Source organism: Paracoccidioides lutzii, assembly GCF_000150705.2.
Source record: "Paracoccidioides lutzii Pb01 unplaced genomic scaffold supercont2.5, whole genome shotgun sequence".
Classification (NCBI taxonomy): Eukaryota; Fungi; Ascomycota; class Eurotiomycetes; order Onygenales; family Ajellomycetaceae; genus Paracoccidioides; species Paracoccidioides lutzii.
This window is the reverse complement of record NW_015440951.1, coordinates 915,379-927,152: the sequence shown is the minus strand read 5'-3', so window position 1 is coordinate 927,152 and position 11,774 is coordinate 915,379. Positions and strand designations below refer to the sequence as shown.

The following is an 11,774-nucleotide window of genomic DNA, read 5'->3' as shown; positions in this document are numbered from 1 at the left end:
CCCCTCGCATATCGACTCGCCGTCTCTTCTCTCGGCTCAGGCTATCTCTCTCGACCGGGGGCCTCACAACATGGAGGCCTCAGCGCATCCCAGGTGCTCGATCCTATCTCCCGTTCTTGGGAGTCTTTATCGAGGGCTCTCCGGGCGATAATCGTATTTTTGCTCTTGAAAAAAAATACATGGAGGGGTGAAAAAATCATCTTCAGCAGAAATGGGGGGGGGGGGGGGGGGGGGGAAAGGACATACCACGGAGAAGGTGCGTGAACAAAAAGTAAAATGCAAATATAAAAAAAGGGGGTTTACGAAGAACCAAAACTTCCAAAGCTAAAACACAAAAGGTGAAGTGATGAAATAGATAATGTTTGGTGCCTGTGTGTGCTAACATTTCTGCCTTTTAAGAAAGGAAGATGATGTCAATGTTGCATCCAGCCTAGCTTCCAGTCTAGCCCCTTACATTTGGGACAGTCGTCATTCATTGTCTGCACCAACTTTAACAGTACCAAGGGGTTCGTGTGGGGAATTTGCACTACCTAGTATTTTGTGCCGATTGGCCCCTGTTTTGTGTCCCAAATTTGGCGCGGAAGACGTAGCTTTGAGACCGGCACTGGCTGTACGTATAGAGTCAAGTCCTGACCAGGACACGTTGCATACAAAGATCGAGCCCAATTGATGGTAAGGCTTTAGGTAGCTGGGGTTTGACATACGTGGTCGAGCAGGTGGTAAATAGTATATGATAGCACTCAATGGTGACCTTGGTTTCTTTTCTTTGTTCTGATTGGGTCACTGTGGACTGGGTAGAGGGAGAAAGAAGCACTCCTTGCGTCCAAAATAAAAAAAAAAAAAAAATGAATGAAGGTTGCAGACTGGCAGGCAGGCATGAAGTTGACATATGGCGATACGCATCCAACTTGAAATGTTCCGGTAAGGCAGGCAAGTGACACACCAAAAAAGAAGTTTGTGGAAGATGCGACACTGTTGAGTTGTTGCAGAAAGGATTTTAAGACAAAAACAAAAGACACCGTCAAGGAATCGCATGAAAAAAGATGAACACAAGAGGAAGAAGAAAACAACGCCTTTTCCCGTAATAGTCGAAAAGCCCATGCAAGGGAATGATTTCTTAACACCGAAGATTGTGACCAAGGGATGCTCGCATATTGGAGATGAAGGAACTGGTCCGTCTGTGTCTGGCCAGCAACAAGGAACGAGAGAAGTCGAACGAGGGTTCCCAACAATTATAATAAAAGGGAGAAGGCCGTTTTCGTATATATCGTTTCAGGGTGAAGCCCAGCCTCCAGCAACTTCGACCCATTCCGCCAGACAACTTCCTTGTTTGCCTTCCACGTCCACAATATCCGTATCACACCTGCATCGGCACCCAACTCCGTTTTCTTTCGGCGTATCCGGTACATCCCAATATTCATCTTCCTCCTGGCGCTTCTTCTCATCTTCAGTGGTCATTTCAAGAAAAGGAATTCGATCCCGTTGACGGGCAGGGGCATTAGCTGGGCAATGCTGGATGGTGGTATGCCGATATCCGAAATCGCGGAAGTAATGGATATCTTTGGGCGCCAGAAGGATACCGGCCGCAAGGGAATGGATGGGTGCGTCACCCCACTGAAAATACGGGTGTCAGTCTACAGTTGGCAACTTGTAATCAAAAATATAAGTGAGGGGTTAAGTGTGTTAAGCATACTCGTTCCATCCAGAAACCGCCACTTCTGTCCATCATGGTAAAAAAGTCCTCATACTCCTTGCTTCGGAACCAGTCGAGTCGAGCGATTTCAAAGTTGCTCCAGAAATGGCACATGTTATATTTCTCTCCCTCCATAGCCTCTGGGTCGATGTCTTTAATGCCTTTGTCACCCGGTTGAGTTTGCAATATCTCATCTGGCAATGGCGCTTCGTTAGCGGTGTCTTTGACAGTCTCTTTCGGTTCTGGGGGATCTTCTAGGAACATCTCCCAGAGACCTTGCGAGGTGATATTGTTGGTTCTCTTGTAGGCTGACGCATAGCGGAAGATATTTGGAACAGTCTCTCTGAGCTCCTTGACGGCAATTGTAAACCCGTAGGTTTTATTGTGCTCAATCATTTTTAGGAATGGATCACTGATATGCACGTTAATAACAGTTATGGATTAAGGGAGGAGTATTGAGGAGCAGTACGTACTAGGTGATGTCGCAGAAATATTTGATATCTGGTTCCAGACGCCAGTACCACTCATACTTCATGAGCAATTCGTGCTTGTAAAAGAACCTGACAGTCGTATTAGGACCCAGAAACTTCAATAAAGGGCAGTGAAGTAGTATTTGATGCTCACCCGGAGTAAAATCGACACATATGGTGGTAACTCTCCATACCACCATACATGATAGCAGCATCTCCTTGCTTCCTAATTCCTTCCCTAGCCACTTCGGGGTCGACCCAATCGGGAAATCCCCACATAGAAGGATCGATTTTACCAAACTCTGAGGGGGCACTGGTATAGTTGGAGACAGTGTCCTTGAAGGTCTGGTCGAAATCTCCGTCATTAAGAAAGACGTACGGATAGTTATAGAATCGGTTGAAATGCCGTTCGATAGATTTGATGGATTGAATGACACCTTCCAGTTCCCTGTTTCTTGCTAAGACGACGAAAGCTGCATTTGCTCTTGGAGTGCTGGTGTCCATTTCAAGACAACCGGTAGCGAACACTTTGTCATGTTTTTCGCTAATTTTTCTGTAGAGAGGTGATGGCGATTAGCATCTGCGACAGAAATCCTACGAATGTGTTGGCCTTGAAAAAATAAAGGATATAAATTATTAAGACAAACCTGATAGATGGAGGTGTCCCAGCTGGCACCAAAATACGACCCGGAGAAGAAGGGTGAGTAACAATGAGAAGAACAATGAGTATTATTACAATACAAGGGAATAGCAAAACGAATCCCAGTGGAATTGAAATGGTGGAGTTTCTTCGCAGTCGTATTCGTCGTTTGAAAAAGGCGAATCTTGGAATTAATATGGCGCTCTTTTCGTTCGACACATGGTCGAAAGGCGCCTCCGGCAAGTATGGCACTCGCTTTGTGAGACGTTGTACAAACTCCATGGGCGCGGATTGGGAGATCGAGAAAATTCGGGGGTAGGATGGAGAGGAGGATAAAGGAGGTCGGATGGTTTTATTTGACCTCCTGGACGGCCCCAAGAAGCCAGCCTCACAGAAGCGAAGAAAACACACCCACCACCACGATTAATTCACAGTATGGGGATTCGTAGGCCCTGAATTTTTCAACAAGCCGCAGCCAAAGGGAGGGAAAGGTGAAAAGCGAGGTAACTTGGATGGAAACGAGCGACTGGGAAAAGAAAAAGTCCCCTATGTAAGCAGATTGCTGACTCCGTTGAACGCGGCGTGTGTGGTCAGGCGTGCACAGGAATCTCACTCAATGGAACAACCATTTAACACGATACAGCTTAAAATGAGCTTACCGGTGATCATGAGAGAGTGGGAGGTTTGGAGGTTTGTCAGCAGAGAGGAGGACTCTATGGGTGCCAGGGTGTTGCAAGAGACGATGAGAAGTTGAGTTGAGTTGGTTTGAGGGCTCGAAACCAGACGTTTTGACGGGAGGAAGGGAGATACCGCCAAGACTGCACTAACTAAAAACAGAGGATGGACTCGGAAGCATTGCAACCACCATGGTATGCATATGCCCTTGGTTACAGAAAATTTGTAGACAGGTCTACGGGGTATTCCATACATCCAGCTAAAGCTACCTAGGTATCCATAGAGTTTCATGCTGTCAGGTCAGTCTCTGTCTACTCTGGAGATAAGTCTCTTGGTCTCAAATACCCAATACCATACCGAGGACTCCGTATTTGATGTAAAATTAAAGAATGCCAGGGAGACGTTCTACAGGGCTTGGCGCGGCCTTATGGCATCATTGACTTGTTCTTGAACTGCAAAAGTTCTCTGATGTATCACTGTACCATATACAGAACAGTACAATACCTAAATTAACACGAGTCCGCACTTGTGTCGTTCGTACCATTCTCATGGATACGTATTTTTGTATTATGATTACATCATGTGCTGCTGCAACGCGTAACGATTTCTGTAACACTCCGTCTTTATGTCTATCAATAGCTTCTGCAAACATTTTTTATCAGTAATTCCAACAGTATTGATATCAGTAGCTCTCTGTCTCCATACAATGCCATCTCCTGATGAGTATTATCTGGCCTTCTTGGCCAATTTTTATCTCTCCATTACCCCAGCTGCCCAGCCTATTGCAATATGAAAAGCTCCGTTCCTCAGCTCCGGCTCTATGGGATCCAGAGATTACTATAAATGGAGCATGCATCCATCTGATTCCTGGCTGTGTGCACAATGATACAAAATATCCATTGATGGAATAAAGTAAGGTCCGCAACATGCCACTGATAGATATTTAAGGAAGAACCCCTGTTATTTCACTGTCCTACATGGGAGACCCCAGATGCCGTTTAAACTTACAGAATAATATCTTATCAACCTATGTGCCACGAAGTTTGTGAGCTGGGTTATGCTGATGTTGACTCTGTAATGTCAAGCTCATTTTATACACACATACGTTTTAATCAGCAGTTAGGTATACCGTAATGTTATTCCATTCGCTACAGCACATCAGCAAGGCCAATTTTACCATCGGTATCTCAGAGCTAAAAAGAGAACAAGAGTTTAGTTCGAATGGCTCTCAAATGTTAAAAAATACTCCATTTGGTAGTATGTCACAAACAGCCCATCTCCTTTTCAGCTCCTTTTGTTTTGTCTTTCTTTATTCTTTTTCCCTCCATTTCCCTTGTACCATCTGAATACAGGCCAGGCCTGGTATAAGAAAAGGGGGGGGAGCCTCTGTAGCGCCAAGCCCGCCTACTCACCAACTAAAGTTTATGCCTCTTTTTTCCTGATCAGCTCACCTGCGACAAAACAACAATGTTAATGTCCACCTTGATCTCTGTCAACAGAATAATGACTCTGGCATCCTCTTCATCTTTTCGCCTCTTAAAGTGCCGGCTTTGCCCTACTCTTGGCCAATACACAATCGCAATTGATATTCGATCGCCACCACCATTTTTTTTTATAAAAAAAAAAAATAAATAAAAAATTAAAAAAATTAAAAAAATAAAAAAAATAATAATTTGCCCCGTTGTGACCCTCTATTCCACGCAACTGGACCCCCTCCATTTAACTCCTCTCCAAACCTAGCTACCGTCCAGAAAACTCATTTCAATAGTCACCATTTTCTTTTGTTTTGTCTTTCTATACTTTTTATGATGTTACGGATCGACAGTGATATTGTGGGCTCAACCCGCGTGTCGAGGGAAGCTCAACCACCAAATCCCGTCCCCGCTCGCAAAGGGCATCTGAATCTGGATACCTTCTCCCCAGTCACTGATAATGGAAGTTTTGCGTTTGATCAGGTCTTAAAAAGAGGGAGGGTGATGAGGCGATCAAAGAACAAACATGTTTGTTTCCCGTTTCTATTTTGATCCATGACAACAACTTCGTGGGTGTGGGGGTGGGGGGGGGAAGGGGGGGAAGAAGCTAATAATAGTACAACTATTCTGCAGGCATTCAAAGCATCGTGGAAACCTGGATATCTGGTGCTACGACCCAACCTTCTTTCACTCTATAAAGATTCAGAAGAAGCTGAACTTCAACTGTCGATCGACCTGTCCGACGTGACGGCGGTTGCCTTAGTGAAGGCTACAAAGTCAAAACGTCAACATGTGTTTGGCATCTTTTCCCCATCCAAGAATCACCGATTTCAAGCTCTATCCGAGAGTGATGCAGAGAGCTGGGTTGAGTGCATACGCAACGAAAGCTGCTCGGATGATGCAGACTCACTTAAGGGATACGACGTGGCTGAAACCAGGAAAAGAGGAGAAGCGGTTGATAGCGCGAGTGAAACTGAATGCGATGGTCATAGAGCGACATCTAGCCAACATGACATCCCATCCCTCCGTTCCGGCAATCGGCAGGCACGGAAGCCTTCGCACTCGCAAGACTACTCCGGGAACGAAGTAGCATCCTGTTCAGACTTCTCTGATGCCATTGCGAGCACCGCTCCACACCGCTCCACAGTTTCCTTACCCCGACACGATCGGACGTCCCAATCCCCCTCTGCGCCCTTAGACCGTTCTCCGTCGCTGCCACGGAACACAAGCCAGCTGGGTGATGGAGTACTTAATAACTTGAACCTGGAACGCGTGATATGCCATGGCTACCTCCTCTGTCTCAAAAGCGAAAAGGGAGTCCGGCAGTGGAAGAAGCTCTGGGTTGTCCTTCGACCGACAAATATATTTTTCTACAAGGATGAACAGGAGTACGCCGCTGTGAAAATCATATCGATGGAACAGGTCATCAACGCTGCGGAAATTGATCCTATTTCTCGATCTAAGAACTTTTGTCTCCAGATTATTGCGGAAGATAAGACCTATCGTTTCTGCGCGCCAGATGAAGAAGCCCTGGCCAAATGGCTTGGTGCGCTCAAAAGCTTACTGGCTAAGCGCCAAGGTAGCACGTCAAAATATACAGCTGGCCCTGCTATTGCTGGGCCTTCTTCATCTTGAAACCTCACGTCATAAATTTGCATACTGCTCTTTTATTTTTTCCCCCTCCCTTTTACTGGTTAAGCTACATCCGCACTTACTACTCATAATATCTCCTTCGTTCATCAGCTGCTTCAACAGTGTGTCTTATTCACAATTACCACCTGTTAAAAATCCCATATCTCAGGTATATAGTGTTGGTTTGAAGGATTTGTGTCTCTCACACTCTTATCAGCTTTCCCATTCTTTCTATTGTTGCTGAACTGCTGGGTCATTGTTGAAACACAGCATATCACTACTTATTCTAATTCCAAACCCATTTCATCTATATATATTAAAACACTCAGGCAATCTGTACTTGTTTGTGTTAGGGAGCTCTTCTGTCTCAGGCTGGCAAGTTTTCTTGTTGACTTCTACATCTGCTTTTTGACTGGTTAATACATCTCTTCCTCCCACCATTTTTATTGGAAATTGATACCCTTCTTGTCCTTTCGCTCTGTATCTTTTATCATCATTACTCATTCTAATTTGTTCTACAACATGATGGGTTGTGTACCGTTTTGCTTTCTTGGTTAGTGGACAAACCCTTATTGCAATACTTGGTATTATTACTTTTTACTTGGGTTGTTCTTGTGTATCTGTATTTCAAGTTGGGTTGTCAGTGAAAGCCCAGAAGCTCAACTTCAGTCTCGTATTAAAATATGGAGAAGGTCTTTCTGGTGGAGAATTGCTTCTTGGTATTTTGATTTCTTGATCAAGATTTTTGTACAGTTCCGATCGAAATTATACGAGGTTTCCGCAGTTACCATACACATACAACTGGATTTCGTCCCACGCCCATAGTTTGCTGATTAATCAATCCCGTTGCCCCGGCTGCCCCGGCTTCCTAAGGCTTTCATTTTCTCGGCGCTCCGTGATATGCATCAATAGCCGTTTTCTTGCAAGGTCCATCTCCAACGGAGACCACGAGTAGCATTTTTATAGATATCATACATTCCCTCGCCATTTAGCCATTTCTCCTTCTTTAGCACATTGTATTATCATTTCTCCAAAAGCGTCACATTACATTTGGTTAGACTCCTATCTATACTACCGCTCGTTCTAACCCGCAAAATCCAAAAAAAAAAAAAAAAAGAAAAAAAGAAAAGAAAAAGATAAAGAAAACAGAAACCAGAAACCAGATTTATAAGTCGATCCATTCAAAAATAATAAAAATAATAAAAATAATAGTAATAATAACCGAGGGCATGGGTTTTTTCGACCATCTCCAGCAGAGGGGAAGCATAGCTATCCAACCCAAACAGACCCAGATTCGAAAAGTCGAAACGACAACAAAATCCTCCCCTCTCCGAACTTCGTCCGCCGCATCAGATCGACCAACGTCGAAGTCGACCTCTCAGCCTAATCCTCGCCGCCATCCCGATCGTGCGCTCCCAGCCAGCATTAAGCTCCCGCCGAATTCCGTCCGCGCAACTTCTGTCGCTAGTGATCCCACCCCATCCCGCCGCCAAGATTCCACATCTCGTTTGAGCACAAAATCGAGAGGCCGAAAGAGACCACTGCCTATACAGAAGCTGTTGACCAGCAGTGACGAGAGCGATGACGATGACGTTTCTTCGTTTGAGATTCGCAAGCGGGCTAAATTCAGTATCAGTGCGGAGCCGGATCTGCAACGTCGGATTCGGTCGACGGTTGCGTTTTCGGAAGATGGGAAGAAGGAGATGATTGAATTCGTGCATGCGGCTAACATCACCTCCGTGGATAAACGGGGACCGGCTCAAGCGTGCCTTTGATGGTGACACCGTCACTGAGGCAGTAGCTTCAGCAGCAGGGCCTGTTACGATTCGATTGCAATATCCTGGCACATCTCAGGGTGAAGAGTGAGTTATATTTCAGCTGGCGGGGGGACTGAACCAGCTTTATTCCTATTCGTTTGCTAATGAGCTATCTTTAACCGTTGCTTTTAATCTAGATACCAACTCGTCGTACCCCGAGGAAAAGACGGGTTTAAACCCTTGGACGACATAGTCCATGTAGTCGACATCGTATCACAAAACTACATAGCAGAAGAATATATCCATCTTTTCACCAACGAGACCACGGGCATCAACCGCCGCTTCAGGCGAGCCTTAGCCCATGCCTCCGAAACAGAGTTCAAAGAAGCAATCGACGAGTACAACGAAACCATCAACTTCCTCCGAACCAACGGCTCCATCGCCAAACACCTCGATAAAACCCATACAATACCCCTCCCCCTAGTCGAACGAATCCTGACCCAAACCTACGCCCGCACGGTCTCCCCCCGCGTAGAATCCCTCCGCCAATACGAGAACGGCACAGATAACGTCTACGGCGAACTCCTACCCCGCTTCATCTCCGACATCTTCAAGCAGACCAAGCTAAAGTCCAGCCAGGTATTTGTCGACCTAGGTTCCGGGGTTGGTAACGTCGTATTACAAGCCGCGTTGGAAATTGGCTGTGAGAGCTGGGGGTGTGAAGTTATGCAGAATGCCTGCGACGTGGCGGAGATGCAGGCGCGGGAATTTGAAGCGCGCTGTCGGCTCTGGGGTCTTGCTGTTGGCGCCGTCCGGCTGATCCGCGGCTCTTTCCTGACGCAGGAAAGCATCATCGAGACCCTGCATAGAACTGATGTGGTGCTTATCAATAACCAGGCTTTCACGCCGCAGCTGAATAACGAGATCATCAATCACTTTCTCTACATGAAGGAGGGCTGTCAGATTGTGTCGTTGAAGTCGTTTGTTCCTGCGGGCCATCGGATTCAGGCGCGCAATTTGAATTCGCCGATTAATCTGTTGTCGGTTCAGCAGAAGAATTACTGGTCGGATAGTGTTAGTTGGACGAATGCAGGGGGTACGTATTTTATTGCGACCAAAGATAGTTCGAGGCTTAAGGCATTTGTGGAGAATCATTGAATGATGGTTGATTTGATACCATTTATGACCTGGATGGCGCATGTAGCGCTCTTTTAGAAGCTAGCCAATGCTTTCATGGATGGGGAGAATTGAGAGTGGAATTGGCCTGCTTGGAATTTCTGCATCCCGGGCGTTTTATTTATTTTTCTTCTCTTTTGCATCGGATTAGATTAGTTGCTGGAGGGATAAGTCGATGGTGCGATTCGATGTTGTCGTGTCTTGGTTTCTCTGTTTTCTGATTACATGATACCTTTTCCGGCTTTATTTCCCCCCTTTTATTTTCATTTCTTTTTCTATTTTTACTTTTCTTCTTGGCCCTTCCCTCCTCCTTGGTTATTGCCCTCCTTTTTTGGTTTCCTCTTGGTATATATTTGGTGTCTTTGAAATGACAGGGAAGTCTTCGCGCTGGAGGAGGTGTGGGATGGAGTAGGTATTTTTGCTTGACATGATATCCTCTCGAGTGCGATGCAAGACTTCATGAACTTTTTGATTGCTTCCTTTGTTTTGAAATATAGAAAATCCCTATACCACGAATCCAAGTGAATATCGGTTCCCCGATTTATATACCAATGATGCGCCAGCAGTGCATGCCTAAATCAAATATTCCTGGTATAAACACCTCCGGATGAAAACAATAACAACAATAACGATAAAAAGAAAGAAAAAAAATTGGCATGTAATACCATCATCCACCCCATCATTTCGTTTCAGTTCGTTGTGAGGGCCATGCGGAGTGCAATACCTCTCGCCATGCACTGCATGTAATTATTCCATAACCAGCTCCAATTCTCGTTTTCCTCATTTGTTGATGTGAGATGTGTATTGCAACGTATCCAACAGGACCCAAGAACAGGCATATCAAGAATATTTTGACGCCTTATTCATAGCCTCCGCCTCTTGTCCCATTCTCGCCATCCATCTATCAACCAATTCCTTATTCTCCGTCTCTAACTTCTTCGACCGTTCCTCCGCCATATTAAACTGCAAATTCAGCGATACGAGCTCAGATTGTAGATTCTAAAAGGGCTGTCAGTATATACGTAAAGCATACATCACTCCCCCTTTCAAGAGCTACCAAAGCCAAAACATGAAATTGGTAGCAACGGTAGGAGTAAAAATACAACAACAAAAGAAAAAAAAAAAAAGAAAAAGAAAAAAAGAAAAAAAGAAAAAGGAAAAAGGAAATGCACACGTACATCCAACAGCTTCGCCTTCCCCCTCAACTCCTCATCCCGATCTTTAACCCTGGTCATCAACTGCGCCCTCTCCCCAACCAACATCTCAATCCTCCGTGTGTCCGCCCTCGTTTTCTTCTTCAACTTCTCCAGCTCCGTGGTGGCCCTGGAAAGTTTATCTAGCAACTCTGTGCGCGAGCGTTGAGCTTCAGCAAGATCTTGTCGTACCGCGGCAGGTAGTTGATCATAGTGCAAGGGTGTGTTTGTTCCAAGTTGGGTTTTGGATGGAGGGGTAGGCTTTCTGTTGGCTGCTGGGGAGCCGGTTGTGTGGGAGGCAGATGGAGGAACCCCGGGGGCGGGAGTGTCGGTATGCAGACTGCTAGTACGATCTGCTAGGCGGGTATCTGCATATTTTCAGCATACGTTAATGAGGATTGTCACCTATAGGGGATGATGGGTTTTAGATGGTGATGTCTGCTCTTTGCGGGCGGGGAAGGTGACAGTGCACACATACAGGCATCATATACAGCTGCATTTGCTTGCTCGCGTGCATCTCTGACTCCTAGAGCTAAGAAGTATTCTTCTCGCCAGTTGGACATTGTTTCATCATCTGGCTTTGGGTTGGATTGTGCTGTATGTGTTGAGCATCGACTGCTGGAGGTGCTAGTTAGGGCCGGGGGGTAGTTTCAGAATGGAACAGTGTCAGGCGCATTGTTGGATGAGGGGAATTTAGATGCTCAATATGCAGTAGGAATACAATATGGGAAGTGTCTAAGGGTGAATTCTTGAACTAAAATAACTATATGATTGGTTATAGTTGATTGGAGGTCGAGTCCCATGGAGGGTAAACAGGCTGTTGTCGACAATGTCAACCCAAGGAGATGAGATAAGTAGTTAACTAAATATTTCCCCTCCAAGCAGACACCAAGCAAGAGGACATCATCACAGCTCTCAAGAAAACCCAATTCATACAATACACACCTGTCCACCTTCTGTATGAACTCTGTAGTTTGGTCCCACAGCGCTTGAGAGCACCTCAACATCTGTATTCATACTCCACGTTACTCCACATAACTCCCGCAGAAGCTGTGGCTGTGCGGCA

The 11,774-nt window shown here is 45.6% G+C and overlaps 4 protein-coding genes across 4 annotated transcripts; 2 read left to right on the top strand and 2 right to left on the bottom strand.

The window, feature by feature from the left end:
• Positions 1-1,272: 1,272 nt before the first annotated feature.
• On the bottom strand, positions 1,273-3,085 carry PAAG_02462 (alpha-1,2 mannosyltransferase KTR1; the record flags this gene model as incomplete). Its single annotated transcript, XM_002795710.1, has 5 exons — positions 1,273-1,614; positions 1,694-2,105; positions 2,167-2,253; positions 2,318-2,716; positions 2,811-3,085. The coding sequence occupies 5 exons, from the start codon at positions 3,083-3,085 to the stop codon at positions 1,273-1,275; spliced, it is 1,515 nt and encodes a 504-aa protein (XP_002795756.1).
• Positions 3,086-5,286: 2,201 nt separating this feature from the next.
• On the top strand, positions 5,287-6,585 carry PAAG_02461 (PH domain-containing protein; the record flags this gene model as incomplete). Its single annotated transcript, XM_002795709.1, has 2 exons — positions 5,287-5,478; positions 5,584-6,585. The coding sequence occupies 2 exons, from the start codon at positions 5,287-5,289 to the stop codon at positions 6,583-6,585; spliced, it is 1,194 nt and encodes a 397-aa protein (XP_002795755.1).
• Positions 6,586-7,811: 1,226 nt separating this feature from the next.
• On the top strand, positions 7,812-9,497 carry PAAG_02460 (histone-lysine N-methyltransferase; the record flags this gene model as incomplete). The annotated part of the gene is made up of 3 exons (XM_015844649.1): positions 7,812-8,297; positions 8,347-8,444; positions 8,537-9,497. The coding sequence occupies 3 exons, from the start codon at positions 7,812-7,814 to the stop codon at positions 9,495-9,497; spliced, it is 1,545 nt and encodes a 514-aa protein (XP_015701697.1).
• Positions 9,498-10,355: 858 nt separating this feature from the next.
• On the bottom strand, positions 10,356-11,271 carry PAAG_02459 (autophagy protein; the record flags this gene model as incomplete). Its single annotated transcript, XM_002795707.2, has 3 exons — positions 10,356-10,514; positions 10,694-11,076; positions 11,187-11,271. The coding sequence occupies 3 exons, from the start codon at positions 11,269-11,271 to the stop codon at positions 10,356-10,358; spliced, it is 627 nt and encodes a 208-aa protein (XP_002795753.2).
• Positions 11,272-11,774: the final 503 nt, after the last annotated feature.